This window comes from Dromiciops gliroides, chromosome 4, assembly GCF_019393635.1.
Source record: "Dromiciops gliroides isolate mDroGli1 chromosome 4, mDroGli1.pri, whole genome shotgun sequence".
In the NCBI taxonomy this organism is placed as follows: Eukaryota; Metazoa; Chordata; class Mammalia; order Microbiotheria; family Microbiotheriidae; genus Dromiciops; species Dromiciops gliroides.
Window position 1 is genome coordinate 328,720,830 of NC_057864.1, and position 17,019 is coordinate 328,737,848.

Genomic DNA, 17,019 nt, shown 5'->3' on the forward strand with positions numbered 1-17,019 from the left:
GAAAATAATTAATAATGAGTTTTCTTTGGGGGACCCAGATCAGTTTTAGCCTTTTCTCCCCAAACTTCAGATAGTTCAATTCTTAGGAGGAACTTTAGCTGGTTTGGGGATCAGCCTATGGGTACAATAGAGATGGAGACAGATTCTTTTGTCCAGCTAAATTGAGCTGATGGGATTATACCACACCTAAAGACTGGACTTCACCCTCTGCCAAAGAGTCCCTCCCATTAGGTCATTACATCATGATGTCATTGCACAGCTCATTTTAACATGGACCACCCTTAAGTCATGTCAATCAATGGAACTGAATGATGCTAGCCAATTAGCTTTGATCAAAAGAGGATAAAAGCCTCCATCAGGAAGGGCTGGAGGTTGTAGTCATGTTGGACCACCCTCTTGGCTCTGATTGCTGTCTCTTGGTGCTCACTCTCCTCTTAGAACAGAGTAGGTAATGTAGAGCTTCTGAACCCTGCTTAAGGCCAGGTACTTTCTCTGAGAGACAATATAGGGGGCAGCTAGGTGGTGCAGTGGATAGAGCACCAGCCCTGGAGTCAGGAGGACCTGAGTTCAAATCCAGCCTCAGACACTTAACACTTACTAGCTGTGTGACCCTAGGCAAGTCACTTAACCCCAATTGCCTCACTAAAAAAAAAAAAAAAGAGACAATATAGACAATATAGATCTAATACTACTGTCAAGATATGGTAAAACAAAAGATCAAGAGACAATACGGCACTGGGGCTTTCCTCCTGCTTGTGTTAAATGCCATGCTGTCAATACTTTACTAATATTTAATATTAATTAATAATAAATACTTCCTGCCTAAATGGGTGCAATAGCCATTATTATATAGATAGCCATTAATATAAAGTAGCAAATAATCTTAAAAACACAGCTTAGTCTAAATAATTAAAAAAACACAGAATCTAATACTAAATCGGTTTTAATGACAAAAAAAATTTACTGGCACATAGTAGATGCTTAATAAAGACTATCTGACTTTTGACTGATGATTAGTAGGCATTAAGAATATAAAGATAAAAAGATTATAGTCCCTGACCTCAAAAGGCTTACATTTTACTGGGTGTATAGCAAATATCCCACATGCTATATGGTAATGGATTTATTTCAAGTCTATGCAAAAATATGAAAAGAAACCCACTTTAGCCCCTAATGAGATTAATTATGCTTATTAACTGACAAAAGAACTACTCAAATAAGTGCTATTCAAGTCCATTTAAATGAATAAATTAATAAACTTCTATTCTAGTCTTAATTTTGAAAATAGACAGGTAACTGAAATCAAATGAAAAAGAAATCGATGCATATAAGGCAAGGCTTCTCGTAACCCCTTTTCATCAGATAAATTTTTACAGAACCCAGCATATATGGATATATAAAATAGGTATACATAACCTTTTACTCTTGCCAAATTTTTCATGACCCCCACATTCAGTTACGTGACACCATATGAGGTCATGACCCACAGTTTAAGAAGCTTTGATATAAGGAACAGAAGAATAAATACTCTACCTCTCTTTCATCCATGTTCAACCACTGTTTAGGATCATCTTCAGTAGCCAGAAAAGCTATCAATTCTAATGCTGTAAGACGAGTTTGACGTCGTGATGATACAAATATCAGAACAGGTTTAGCTGGTGAATGGCTTCTAATTGCTGTTAAAAAGTTATGTGGAAAAAAACATAGTACAATTTTTCTATGACAATTCTCATGGAAAATTTCCATTATGTCTCAGAGTAAACTATGTCAGAATATATATTTCTTCACATAACATTCATTTAGGTACACTAACAACAATATATTTTAGTGTGTTTAAATCAATAAACATTCATAATTTTAATCATAAAATTCATTGAGCATTAGTTATAGAAAGGATCAAGCCAAGTCTCCTCATTTTACATGAGGTCCGGAGAGTGGAAGAATGAGAACAAGGTTTCTAATCTCCTATTACAGTGTTCTTTTTTTTTTTTTGTAATGAAATTTAGCCTTACACCTGAGAATGAATGAAAATGACATCAAACTGAAGCTACATTACTCTTTGGTTCCAATGTGATTATAGTCTCCAAATTCATTTTCTCATTATATGCTCTTCATCTCAAATAACGGCTGGGTAGAAGCTGGAAGAACTAAAATTCTACATGATTTTTATAAAGTAGCAGTTTAAGGAGGGGCTTTCTATCTATAGAAGGCATATTCCTTATATTTGTCAATGACTGACACTAGGTAGGGAACCAAGCAATTATTTTTGCTCCAAGCTTAAGTTTTAACCTGAAAATACAAAAGGAAGGGGAGAAAAGTTAGAGTCTGTCCATAGAGTTGTGCTAGGGGATCCATTCTATTGCTGTGGTTTCAATTCCTGTGGCCTAAGGGATTTGTCATATATTAGTGGTACTTGGACTGTAGGGTGGGTAGAATTAATGCTCTGGGATGTGGTCTGGTGGATCCTTATAGGATATAAGGGCAGACATTGAAAAGGGGCTATTAAATGTGCCTTTTCACACTGCCCTGTACCATACACAAAGTATAGCACAATAAAGAAATAGCAGAGGAATATTTGAGAAAGTGTAAATATTTTGGTGAGAAAGTGTACAGGGGTGAATTTTGAACAACGTAGGAATGTGCTCTCTGCATGACCCTCTGCATGAATGTATGTAAGTGAGATTATGTCATGAGGGTCTGTGTACAGAACAAAGAATGAAGAGGATACTCTTGTCATTTAGCTAAGACCTATGACATTTTTGTATGTCTCGTCCCATTTAAAATTTACTCTCAAGCATGATTAAATCATTTACCCACCTCTGTGTGTGCTTCAAAATCATAATAAAATGGCATAAACAAGAATTATTTTTGTGTCCTGTTTAGCTTTCTTAAAATAGTTATTTTTCTAAATATACAAAAAGAAAGTGACCTCTTTTTCTTGTTTGAAACATGGTAGGCTGCAGATTTTTTTTTATGAGCTAAGAAATAAGGTTTACAATGGAAATGCTGACATGACCTTGACTATATTTATATGAAACCCACAAGAAATAAAGCCATCATAAAATCATATTTCCAGACTTAATGAAATACAGTGACCCACTACAGGTATAATAAACAGTTTATAAGTCTAACTGCTATGCAGAAACCACCTCTAGCACAGTATAAATATTTCAGATATTTACAAATGATTTATATTACATGGAATACTTCTCTCCAATTATTGTTCTGCAGACACCCTTTAGATATCCATAACCAATCAGACTAATAAATTATAAAAAGAAAATGTATTCATTCCCCTGTTCAGTATCCAATACTGTATATTAACACACTAAAGGCTATAAATGGTAAGATTTTGGTAAATAATACCATAGTCACAATATCTTAAATCGCATGTGCATGAAAAAAATATATGTAGTTTATACACAATCATGATTGCATCTCTCTCACTCTCTCTTGTAAATTCAACATCTAATGGATTTTTCTTGCGACAAGAACAGGTGTGGCTGAATAGCTCAGGGCAGATTTATCGTTCATTAGTGATTTTGTACAATGCTTCTGCGGAGGTGTAAATAATCTGAACTGCCAAGATTGGTCTCCAGTTCACAATCAATACTTTGCCTCTGTCATAAGGCTAATTACAGCAGCTAAAAAGTCACCTCACAACTGCCACCTCACAATCAACAGCAGTTCCCATTACAGAATTTATTTTGGAAGTTATTTTTAATTGATATAATAAATATTCCTTATGCAAACAAAACAAAACATGTTTCAATAAAATCAGAGGGTTGTTTTGAAATGTTATCAGGCTTGCTTCCCTTGCTAAGAAAAAGGAAAAAAGAAACTAGTGACATGTTCGGAAGCCCTGAAAATTTTAAATTTCATTGTATCGTTTTAAAACCATAATTATGTGATTTTTGCTTGACTTGTAACTTCTGCTCATCATTTTGCAAAGCCAATAAGCAATATCTGAAAACACCTTAATAGATTAATACTCTAAACAATTTTTATTCTTTTTAAAAATTACAAATATTTTTGTAGATATTATTTTAATGCGTGGTTAACAGCAAAGACATTATCATTTACTAAAGCTCTCTAATTTTAATAGTTAAACAATTCCACATGTCTGTATTCTTGAATAGTTTAGGCAAATAGATTTATAACATTTGCAGAAGCTTAAGCAGTGCCCCCTACTTCAAGAAAACCCAAACAGCATGAAAATATCCTGAAATCTACTATTTAAATTGGTTATATCTCATACCAAATATGTGCAGCTTACCCTGAAATGCAGGTTTATTCATACTTGCCATACGAGGACAGTAATGTTGACCTGGGAAACCATGAATATGAACTTCCAGGGGAACTGGACGAACTGATGGTCTGAAGTTGAACAACCCCATCTAAAGTAAATATGAAAAACAATGTTACTCCTTTTTATGCTGAGGTTTATAATGTCATGGTGCTACTTTTATGTCAATTCCTCTGAGAACTAAATCTGTTAAATGTCATATTTGTAAGTATATCACATACCTGATTAATATTGAGCCAATCAGCAAGGTCTCTAGCATTAGCTAATGCAGTAGACAATCCAACTATTCTAACAGGTTTTTCCGTGTGAGAAGAGATGAAGTTAGTTCGAGATACAATAACCTCTAGAACTGGGCCTCTCTCATCCCCTAGGAAATAAGAGGAATGTACATTAATCATTTAAGAAGGTCTGACCCTGAAAGTTCTATGCATGAAAGTCAGGGTTTCTAAATCAGCTTTATATAAAATGGCACTCACCTAGCAAATGGATCTCATCTATAATGAGAATGGCGACTTTTTTAACGTAGCTCCTATTCTGCCAGCTTCTGCTGATTCCATCCCACTTTTCTGGTGTAGTGACAATAAGGTCAGCTTGGGCAATGGATTTCATATCAGGAGTCACATCTCCTGTTAGCTCAATAACTCTGGAGTTTAATAAAAATCATTAAAAAAATTAAAAATACAAAAATAACCCAAGGGGCAGCTAGGTGGCACAATGGATAGAGCACTGGCCCTGGATTCAGGAGGACCTGAGTTCAAATCCAGCCTCAGACACTTGACAAGTACTAGCTATGTGACCCTGGGCAAGTCACCTTAACCCTCACTGCCCTGCAAAAAAAACAAACAAAAAAACCAAACCCCCCAAACCAGGTAAAAAGCACATCTCAAAGAAAATGAAAATAATTTTATATTTCTCTTCATTTTGGAGTATATGATTCATTTGGGAAAAAAAGTGATATACTCTTAATAAGCTACTTGAAAATTGTGAAATCAATTTTGATAAGATTTGAAAGATAATTATTTTACAATTAGGAAGAAAGTTTTCTCAATTAACTTAGCACAGTGGTCAAACTAAAACATAATGTAGTTTTTATTTTCCTGAGTAGAATTTCTTTTTTGCTCACCAACACTACAGAAGTGAACTTATACCAAGCCTTTAAAATACTCTAATAAATGTGTTACACTATGACAATAATGAGTTGATTAGCTTATTCTCACAGTTTGTATTTTCTCTTAGGTAACTATCTGGATAATTGGCTTAAGTTTTTTAGCCTACTGGTTGGCTATTTGTGGTCCTGTAGGATACATTTGCTAAATTGGATGATTCATCAATGTATCTATAATCTTTGCTATAAGACCACTGTTTCTTGTACATGATAAACTTCCCTTGGCTAACCTGGCCCACTTAACTTTCTGTAGAAGGCTTCATTTGCCATGACATCACATAAAATGATTATCCTCTCTGTTGTGTGCTGGGAAACAGTAAACTTCTGCTCTATCCTCATTATTAGTATCGTCCAACTTCCCAATGCACAACACATTAACCAGGGTGCACTGGAATAGAATACAACTTAACAAATTGGCTACTTTTGTCTTCCCCAAAACAAAGCTGTATTGAAGAAAGGACAGGAGAAGAAAAAGGGGCTGAGACCATAAAAAAATATGATATGGATTTGTAAAAGTGAGAACGAAGGCTTGAAATTAAATCTGTGGAGGAGGTATTTGGGAGGATTGAAGTTTAAAGCTTTGAGGTAAAGGACTTAACTTGATGGGAGTGGGGGTGGGAGGGGGAAAGTCATGGAAAAAGACCTGAGGAGAAGAGCTACAGGTAAAAGAGAACCTCAATCTGAAATAAGAGAAAGATTCATAGACGATTTGGAGAAGAAAGTAAAAAAGCATAAGATACAGCAGCAAAAGAAAGACTTGATCTATTCCCATATGAAAAAATGCTCTAAATCTCTAATGATTAGAGAGATGCAAATTAAAACAACTCTGAGGTACCACCTGACACCTATCAGATTGGCTAAAATGACAAAAAAGGAAGATAATAAATGTTGGAGAGGCTGTGGGAAAATTGGAACACTAATGCATTGTTGGTGGAGCTGTGAGCTGATCCAACCATTCTGGAGAGCAATTTGGAATTATGCCCAAAGGGCGATAAAGCTGTGCATACCCTTTGACCCAGCAATCCCACTTTTAGGTCTTTTGCCCAAAGAAATCATGGAAGGGGGAAAGGGACCCACATGTACAAAAATATTTATAGCTGCTCTTTACGTGGTAGCAAGGAATTGGAAGTTGAGGGGGTGCCCATCAATTGGGGAATGGCTGGACAAGTTGTGGTATATGAATACAATGGAATACTATTGTGCTGTAAGAAATGATGAGCAGGAAGAGTTCAGAGAAACCTGGAGGGTCTTACGTGAGCTGATGATGAGTGAGATGAGCAGAACCAGAAGAACATTGTACACAGTATCATCAACATTGAGTGTTGACCTACTGTGATGGACTATATTCTTCTCACCAATGCAATGGTACAGAAGAGTTCCAGGGAACTCATGATAGAAGAGGATCTCCAAATCCAAGAAAAAAAAAAGAAAGAAAGAACTGTGGAGTATAGATGCTGATTGAACCATATTATTTCTTTTGTTTTGGGTGCTGTTGTTTTTTTTTTTCTATTTTGAGGTTTTGCATCACTGCTCTGATTCTTTCTCTTGTAACAGGATTAATGCAGAAATAGGATTAATGTTATTATGTGTATATATATGTGTGTGTATATATATATCTATATGTATATGTATAGATATATATAGATATAACCTATATCAGATTACCTGCTGTCTAGGGGAGGGGGGAGGGAGGGGAGGGAGGGAGGGAGAAAAATCTGAAAGTGTAAAGCATGTATAAACAAAAGTTGAGAACTATCTTTACATGTAACGGAAAAAATAAAATATCTCAAAAAGAAAAAAAAAAAAAAGAAAGAAAGACTTGAACAAGAGGAGAAAGAAAAAGATGAATATAAGAAAGATTTTAAGGGTAAAATAATTGGTGAGGTGAAGGATATTAAATAAATTGGTAAGACATTGAAATTTGAGTAAAAGAAGAGAAAAAGGAAGTTGGGATTGTTAAGCTGTTAAGAAATGCTAAAGAAATGCTCGAAAAGCTGTTAATGCGTTATTATAGTTTTAATATCTCAAAAAGTTTCCCATAGCTGTTCCATAAAAGTGATACCGGGGCGGCTAGGTGGCACAGTGGATAAAGCACCGGCCCTGGATTCAGGAGTACCTGAGTTCAAATCCGGCCTCAGACACTTGACACTTACTAGCTGTGTAACCCTGGGCAAGTCACTTAACCCCCATTGCCCAGAAAAAAAAAAAGTGATACCAACAAGAAAGGCAAGAACTGTGGTTCTCATTTCCATTAAGTACTCCATTAAGCACAAAGAGTTTTCCAATGAGTACAATATTTGCATATCTGCTATGGTCACATGACTGTTCACCATCATTCTTTTTTTTTTTTTTTTTTTGCAGTCAGTCTTTTTCTCCTACAGGAGAAAGTGAAGCAAAATAAGAAATGTGTCTCTACACTCCAGGTTATCTCTGACAATGAAGTGATCCTTAAACATACAGAAGAGTTTCAGTGTGAAAACAAGAAAAGAAAGGATTCAAAGAGGCTGCGATAAATTTTGGCATGCTAGTAAGCTGAAATGTAGAAGAACGTCACACAGAAGGAGGAGGACTATCGAATACTTCCAGATGACAGCCAAAAATAGGGTTTTCCTTAAGAGGAGGAAGAAGCTGCTGCTTGACATTCAAGGAATGTTAAAGTTGATTGACAGGTGCTATTGACTCTAGCTTCTGGGATAAAAATTCACTATTTGACAAAAACTGCTGGGAAAACTGGAAGATAGTAATGGCAGAAACTAGGCATAGACCCACATCTGACACCATATACCAAAATAAGGTCAAAATGAGTACATGATTTAGACATAAAGGGTGATACCATAGGTAAATTAGGAAAGGAAGGAATAGTTTACCTCTCAGATCTATGGAGAGAAGAAGAATTTATGACCGAACAAGAGATAGAGAATATAATGAAATGCAAAATGGATGATTTTGATTAAATTAAATTAAAAAGGTTTTGTACTAACAGAAGCAATGCATCCAAAATTAAAAGGGAAGCAGAGAGCTGGGAAACAAGTTTTATAGCTAGTATTTCTGATAAAGGCCTCATTTCTAAAATATGTAGGAAACTAAATCAAATTTATAAGAATGCAAGTCATTCCCGAATTGAGAAATGGTCAAAGTATATGAACAGGCAGTTTTCAGATGAAGAAATCAAAGCTATCTATGGCCATATGAAAAAATGCTCTAAATCACTACTGATTAGAGAAATGCAAATTAAAACAACTCTGAGGTACTGTCTCATACGTATCAGATTGGCTAATATGACAAAAAAGGAAAATAATAAATGTTGGAGAAGCTGTGGAAAAACTGGAACACCAATGCATTGTTGGTGAAGCTGTGAACTGATCCAACCATTCTGGAGAACAATTTGTAACTATGCCCAAAGGACTATAAAACTGTGTATACCCTTTGATTGTTAGGGCTAAAATTCTAGCTAGTTTGTCTAAAATATCTAATGAGTAGTTGCTAATAAATTATAAGCTTTAGCAAGAGTTAGACTTTTAAGCATTTATTAAGGAGAATAAGAATTTGGTAAAGAGAGAAAGGCCTACATTCATCTATCTACTAAAGGGAGAGCGCATTTCTAGCTCCACTCTCTGCCAGAGTCCACCGGGAAGAGTCAGAGCATCCAGCTCCCCCTTCTTCCTCCCACAAACAAACGTCACTTCCTGATGCCAAAGAAAAGAGGCATGGTCTTGCCCTAAAAGACCTACACCTCATGGCACAGCTTTTCTACAGTAAGTCTCCAGCAGGTGGAGTCATTCCAATAGTTACATGATACAGCAATACCACTATTAGGTTTTTATGCTAAAAAGATCATAAACTTAGACAGTTCTTGCTTTATGTAAATTTGCATTACTCAGATTTGATTTTATGAAAAGAATTGTGAAAGAAATCCATATTCCATAAAACCTATTAACTTTACAGTAAATTGTTGCTCCGTGGTCTCCCACCCCCACCAAAAAAAAAAAAAAAGCCAAAACCCTAACCAAAAAAAAACCCCTCCAGGTGAAAGCATGAATAACACACAGGTAGAGAGGCCACCACAGGGGCACCAAGAGAGGAAACCTTTGATCTGCTCTGCCCACTTGCTTGTGCATCCTTCCCCCATGTGTCTATCTGTCATCCATCCTCACTTGGGTACTGGGTGTCTGTCTCCTACCCCCACATGTCACCCATCCTCTCCTGTCTGTGTCCAGTCCCCATGTGTCTGCCTCTACTGTGTTCTTCCTTTCCATTCCAGCTAGGCCCCCGTGTGCTTAGCCCTGGCTCCTATATTTTCTCTTCCTGCTCTTGCTTCCGTGAGAATCAAGTAAACCACACTGACTCCATCTTGTGACTCAGTTCTGGATCTAGCTCAGTTCCCTTTCTATTCAATTATGGAAATTAGGAGAAAATTTTATTGCATTGTTTGACCCTAGCCCTGCATGTCTGGAAAGCAGGACCACCTCTACCTATTGCTTAGAGACCCTTAACTAAAGACCTACATTATGCTGACTAGTGATCTAGTCAAATCTAAAGATTGAAGCAGAGTTTTCTCACGATTATTAATCTCAAGGAACCTATATTTCTTTTTTCTTTTTTTCCCCCAAATCCTGGCTCTGTATTTATTTACCTGTATGACTTTGGTTTTTTATTTTGTTTTTTTTTTCCTATTTTTTTAAAAACTAGTTTTCCTTTTTTTAATTATAAAAGTATTTTATTATTTTCCAGTTACATGTAGAGATAGTTTTTAACATTTGTTTTTACAAGATTTCTAGTTTCAAATTTTTCTCCCTCCCTCCTCTCCTTCCCCCCCTCCCCAAGACAGCAAGTAATCTGATATAGGTTATATATGTACAATCACATTAAAAAAATTTCTGCGTTAGTCTTGCTGTGAAAGAAGAATCAGAGCAAAAAGGAAAAACCTCAAAAAAAAGAAAAACAGCACCAAAAACAAAAGAAATAGTATGGTTCAATCTGCATCCATATTCCACAGTTCTTTCTTTCCCCTTTTTTTTTAAATAATAAACATTTTTATTTAAAGTTTTGAGTTCCTGGGGCAGCTAAGTGGTGCAGTGGATAGAGTACCGGCCCTGGATTCAGGAGTCCCTGAGTTCAAATCTGGCTTCAGATAATTGACACTTACTAGCTGTGTGACCTGGGAAAGTCATTTAACCCCAATTACCTAACCAAAAAAAAAAAAAGTTTTGAGTTCCAAATTTTATCCCTCCCAACTTCCCCTGCCTCGCTCCTCCCCAAGGCAGTAATCAATCCAATATAAGCTATATATGTGAAATTGTGTAAAACAATATCATATTGATCATTTTGTACAAGAAAACTTGGATAAAAGGAAAAAAAATGAAAGAAAGTGAAAAATAGCATGTTTCAGTCTGTGTTCAATCAATATCAGTTTTTTCTTTGGAGGTGGATAATATGCTTCATCCTTTGGGATTGTCCTGGATCACTGTATTGCTGAGAATAGTTAAGTCATTCACAGTTCATCAAACAATATTGCTGTCACTGTGCACAACATTCTCCTGGTTCTGCTCACTTCACTATACATCAGTTCATACAAGTCTTTCCAGGCCTTTCTGAAATCATCCTGCTTTTCATTTCTTAAAGCACAATAATATTCCATCACAATCATATACCACAGCTTGTTCAACCATTCCTCAATTCAGGAGCATTCCCTTGATTTCCAATTGTTAATAACCACAAAGAGAGCTGCTATAAATATTTTTGTACAAACAGATCTTTTTTCTTTTTTGGGACGTCTTTACAACCCATATTTCTTACCCCCAAATTGGTCCTATACTATTCAAATAATTAGTTTCCTTGTTCCTTTGCTCTATTTCTTATAGCATTAAAAACATGTATTTTGTGTTAAATACATGACTTACCTTTTGCCAAGTTTTTCTTCTATTCTAACTTTCCAGTCTTCCATTCTTTCACGTACTAGAGCTTTCAGGGGTGCAATATATACAGCCTAAACAAAATACAAAGGCTCTCATGTAAATCAAATTAAATAAGCTGTTAAAAATCTCCATAAAATAATTTAGAATATATCTTTCCTGTTTAGGAATATAAATGTATCTCAACTAAAATGATAGCCAATAAAGTTAAGTCAAACTGCATCAAATGAGAATGATTTTAAGATAGCTAACATATAAAACAATTTCTGTCTTTTAAATAAATAACTATTTTACAGAAATTAAATGCTTCACCTGAGACATTCTCTTTGGATATTTTTAATAAATACTTTAATGTTAGTTACTACTACTACTACTACTACTACTACTACTACTACTACTACTACTACTACTACTACTACTACTGCTGCTGCTCCTGCTGCTACTGTTATTATTATTACTACTACCACCACCACTTCTTTTCTAGTCAGTCAATGAGCATTTATTAAATACCTACTATGTACTGGGTGCTAAGCACCAGCATGACTAATACAGAAATGTTTAATGTGATTGTACATATATAACCTATATCAGATTGCTTATTCTCCTGGGTAGGGGGAACAATTTGGAACCAGAAATCTAATAGAAACAAATGTTGAAAACTATTTCTGCATGTAACAAAAATGATAAAATGCTTTTATGATAAAAACAAAATAAAATGGGTTAGGTTAGGGACCAAAAGAAAAAGAATTACAGAAATAACCAGTTTCAAGAGGATAGTTCTTATCCATTCTAAGTCAACTTGTGAAGAGGTCTCCAGGGAATTGCTAACATTTTTATCAATATTTCTGTTAAAAGTACAGATGACAAGGTTAGTAAATTTGCATATGAAATAAAGCTAGGAGGTAGAGCTATCACATGGCATGAAAGAGTCAGAAACCAAAAAGATCTTAATCTTCAATAGGGCTAAACTGAATGAGATGAAATTTAATAAGAAGAATTGTTAAAAAAAATTAAACGTCAAAATCTTTTTGGTTCAGAAAATCAATTTCATAAGAAGGTAATGGGAGAAGTATGGTTAGACAACAGTTTATCTAAAAAGATGTGGAGGTTTTACTGGACTGCCAGCTCAAAATAAGTAAACCCACCCAAAATCTAAATGTTTCTCTCTAAAACTATCCACCCTTTCCACTGTGCTCTCTGGAATGCTTGTTCTGTAAGTAACACCTCTGCTTTCATCTGAACTCTTTTTCCTCCCAATTCCTTCCATTTGCTCTCATTGTGACTTGGCTCTCTCCCAGTGGTATAAACTCCCTGGCTAACATTTCTATTGCTAATTGCATTTTCAGTCTTTCCCCTGAATCAATGGTCAAGAATAAGGAGTTGGATTTCCCCATTGCCACTTCCAAACTCAATCTCTAACATCAACACTCAGTAAAGTCTCCTTATTTATTGTTCACTCAATCCACATCTACCACCCAATAAAAATTCTGGTAGTTGGTGTCTACTGACCTACAGGACACTCTTCTATCCTCAGTGAATTAAATGCTTGCTCACTTCTCTTCTTTCCAACTCCTACCTTCATACTAGGGAACTGCAACATATATATTAATACTCCCTCAAATACTGAACAACCCAGTTCTTCAGCTTATGTATTTTCCATAACCTACTCCTCCTCCACTACTACAGTGGAGTTATAACCCTGAACTTTTTTTCCCTTATACTTAACAGTATTTTATTTTTTCCCAATTACATGTAAAGATAATTTTCAACATTCATTTTAATAAGATTTTGACTTACAAATTTTTCTCCCTCACTCCCTTTCTTTCCCCCTCTCCAAGACAGCAAGCAATCTGATATAGGTTGTACAGTACAAGCATGTTAAACATATTTCCATATTAGTTATGTTGTGAAAGAAAAATCAGAACGAAAAGCATGAAAAACATGAAAAAGAGAAGACACCTGACCTTGCTATTACACATAAATATGGATGGTTCTTGTTTAACATAAGTGCACCATTCTGCAGACCTCCTCCTCTTCCCACTGGGCTTGGTGTGGCCCTGTCCTCTCTGCAGTTTGGTGGTTGCCAAAGTCAGAATTTTCTCAGTGCCTAGAGCAGAAGGTACCTGGCATTGTGCTGCATTGAAGCTGCTGCCACTGCAGCTGTCACTACTGCCCCTGCTGCTAACTGCTGGAAGTTGGATGCTTAAATTCTACTTCCTTCACCATCTTGAATCTTTGATATACTATAGACAGTTCTCGATTTATGTAAATGGACTATCCAATAAACCTCTATGTAAAGCAAGTTTTATGTAATGTGAATTTGCCTGTGGACACAAGAGGAATGAGGTAGGGATGATGTGTCCATGAATGGCACACTGTTCAAGGACAAGTGGGGCCAGGGACAAAGAAGCATGACAAGTGGAATCTGAAATATCTGAGGAAACAAAGGTACATGCTTCTGAGCATGTCAGTTTATTAAGTAATGCATGCCAAGTGCATAACAAATTGGGACCATGTTTCCTCAGCTTGGAATTGAACCCTAAATACAGGGGGAGAAAGATTTTTATTCATTAAAAGAAGACAATTCACAGGATTTAAACCAAGATACAAGATTAGGTAATCTGATTTCTAACAGGAGGAAAGATTAGGGGCTTTCTGAGTTGGTATAAGGAGACAGAACAAATACAATTCCCTGAAATCAGAAAAAAAAGAGATGTTCTATTCTCCAAGTGGCTGTATTGAATCAATCTCCAGTTCTATACCCCTTTATCCTATAAAAGACCTTGTCTTATCAATCCTCAGCCTTAGAGTACGTACTTATAGGAACTATTTAAGGATTCACCTATATCAATCCAAGGTTTACTGTAGTTTTTCCGGCTACTAAACATACAAATAAGGTGAAATTTTTGGTGCTTTTTGTCATATTCCAGATGAGATGGATCAATACACCTATAAGTTTTGCTGGGACATGTTAGAGGTTGAAGAGTTTAAGAAATTTTCTCCTTTACTTAGAAATTAAAATCAAAGCAAAGGAAAAAAGTGAGATAAAAAAAGTTGTTTAAAGTTCTTTAAAGAAAGATATCTAGGGGCGGCTAGGTGGCGCAGTGGATAAAGCACCAGCCCTGGAGTCAGGAGTACCTGAGTTCAAATCCGCCTCAGACACTTAACACTTACTAGCTGTGTGACCCTGGGCAAGTCACTTAACCCCAATTGCCTCACTAAAAAAATAAATAAATAAAGATATCTATTTATGTTTTTGTCACCTCAAAAAAAAGTTCTACTCCAAAGCCTCATTGTAGCCAGCAAATGACCAGTTTTTAAAGACTATGCCAACAGTGAACAACATATGACAATACTTCAAAGCTGGAAAAACTTTGATTATTGTTCCAAAGATAGACTGTCTCCAAGATAGACTGTCTCCTTTCTCAAGAAAGGCCTAAGTATGGCCATACTCTTTATCAGTGAGTTCACAATTAGGTGATGAATTTCTTGGCTATGGCAAATTATGAAACAAAGAAGATAACCCCCTCAAGTTCTTTGTGGTCCTGTCTAGTTTTTTACAGTGACAGTGGTATAGTGACAGAAAAGAGGTTAAAGGAAGATATTAATCTCAGTGTTTAGATCATCTATAAGTATCACTTTAAATGTTAAATTCTTACTTCATTAAACCAAAAATATTACCCCAATAACCAACAATATTATATTATTACTTTGTGTGTATGTATGTATGTATATATATATATATATATGAATATAAATATAATATACATGACTGTCTCCCCCATAGAATGTACATTCCTTGAGGAGGGGAACCTGGTTTTTGCTTTTGTCTCTGTATTCCAGGACTTAGAAAAGTACCTGCCACATAGCAGGCATTAATAAATTCTTGGTGATTGATTGAAACTCCCGGAAGAAGTGAACAATGTGAATATTATCATCTTTATCATGGATGAAACCCAAAGACATTTGAATGGCAATGGAAGGATGATTCAAAAATTCTCTTTAGAAAGAGCAAAAAGAAATTGGTGGTTAGTTTTATAGTGTGCTCTAAGGCAAAGAGAATCATTACTTCAAAGGGGCTTATAACCCTACTTGGCTAGCAACCCTTGATCTTACAAGAAGAGCAGTGTGAAAGCTAAAGGCAACAATAGTTTAGAACAAAGCTTCTTAAACTTTGGGTTGCAAACACATATGACGTTGCATAATTGAATGTGGAGGTCATGAAAATTTGGCAATGCTAAAAGGTTATGTATACTTATTTTATATACATATATACCCGTCATGTAAAAATTTCTCAGGTGAAAAGGAGGTTGTAAGTGGAAAAAGTTTAAGAAGCCCTGGTTTAGATATAAACTCACTGCAAAATATTATGAATGAAGATGATGGAAATAGAATTTCCTCATAAAATGGTAAAGAGCTCTTAAGGGTTAAACTGGTCTAACTAAAGCTTTGTGTGAAAGAAGTAAAGTGAGATCACCACACATGAATTTATAGGTGAAATGGGAATGAATATAACAAGGAGGCAAACAAATTAGAGTGGATCTACCAACATTTCTATAGTAATCTAATTTTGTTGCTGATAACAGTAAATCTACCATATTGCACTCTAATATCTTAGTAGAAGATGGATTATATGAAGAAGAAAGGGCACTTAAGAAAATGAAATTTGGTAAAGAAACCTGATCATACAAAATAAATACAGGAGGAATCTATCCTGTGGGTAATATAATTTTGAAAGAATTAAGGGATTAATTTTTAAGATATATGAAAGAACAGAAGATATCAAATGACTAGAAGAAATTGTGGCTGGTGTTTTTACATTTTTAAAAAATGTTGATCAGGTGTCAGTAAATAAAGACCATACATCATTTGCAATAGCAGAGATAACCTGAATGATCATATGATTATTAGTATTAAATGAGGCATAAAATAGGGAAATATGTTCTTTCCAATGAACTAGCTAACCAGTGTTATGATCTATGCAAAATTTAAAAAGAAAAGTAAATCACTAGAAATTAAGAGATATTCCAAAGGATACTTTTTTTTTTCCCATAAGATTTAGTGTTTAGTGAATTAAGTTCCCTGAATATTGCAAGGACTCCTCAAGGAGATTCACTACCACTTAAAAGAGGACTGTTCTGACAATTCATATGGGAAAAATCAAATGGATGAAGAATGTTTACTGGGCAGATTATTATACAGACTTGGATGGGTAGCCTACTGAGAGCATAAATTATAGAGGAGCCCTACAGATGAATAATGAAATTGGTTCAGAATTGTATAGGAAGAAGGTATTGGTCTGGAATCTAGATTGTATCTGGGAAATGTATAGCACTTTCAAAGATCCTAAACTAATTCCTGACATAAGAAAGTATCCTTTTAACATAATACCCACACGATACTAACTGGTTACAAACTAAGGAACATCACAATGAATAGCTTTATACTACAGAATACTACCAATGATGATTTTAGTATAAAAAGTTGCTCATAAAATATGACTGAAAAGGAGGTGGGACACCCATGTAGTCAGAATGAGGGTTAAAATTTAGACATTCTGAGGAAATAGAGATGAAAAGGTGCTCCTCAACTGTTAAAATGCCTAGAGGAAGAAGCCCTCTAATGAACTGAACTGG

The 17,019-nt window shown here is 35.4% G+C and overlaps 1 protein-coding gene across 1 annotated transcript in view; it reads right to left on the bottom strand.

Moving 5' to 3' along the window:
• Positions 1–17,019, bottom strand: part of ASCC3 (activating signal cointegrator 1 complex subunit 3) — a 344,494-nt gene that overhangs the window by 125,187 nt on the left and 202,288 nt on the right. Inside the window, 5 exon segments of the mRNA XM_044004344.1 lie at positions 1,534–1,676; positions 4,277–4,397; positions 4,528–4,673; positions 4,783–4,949; positions 11,372–11,457. Of these exon segments, the coding sequence (XP_043860279.1) occupies positions 1,534–1,676; positions 4,277–4,397; positions 4,528–4,673; positions 4,783–4,949; positions 11,372–11,457 (663 nt within the window).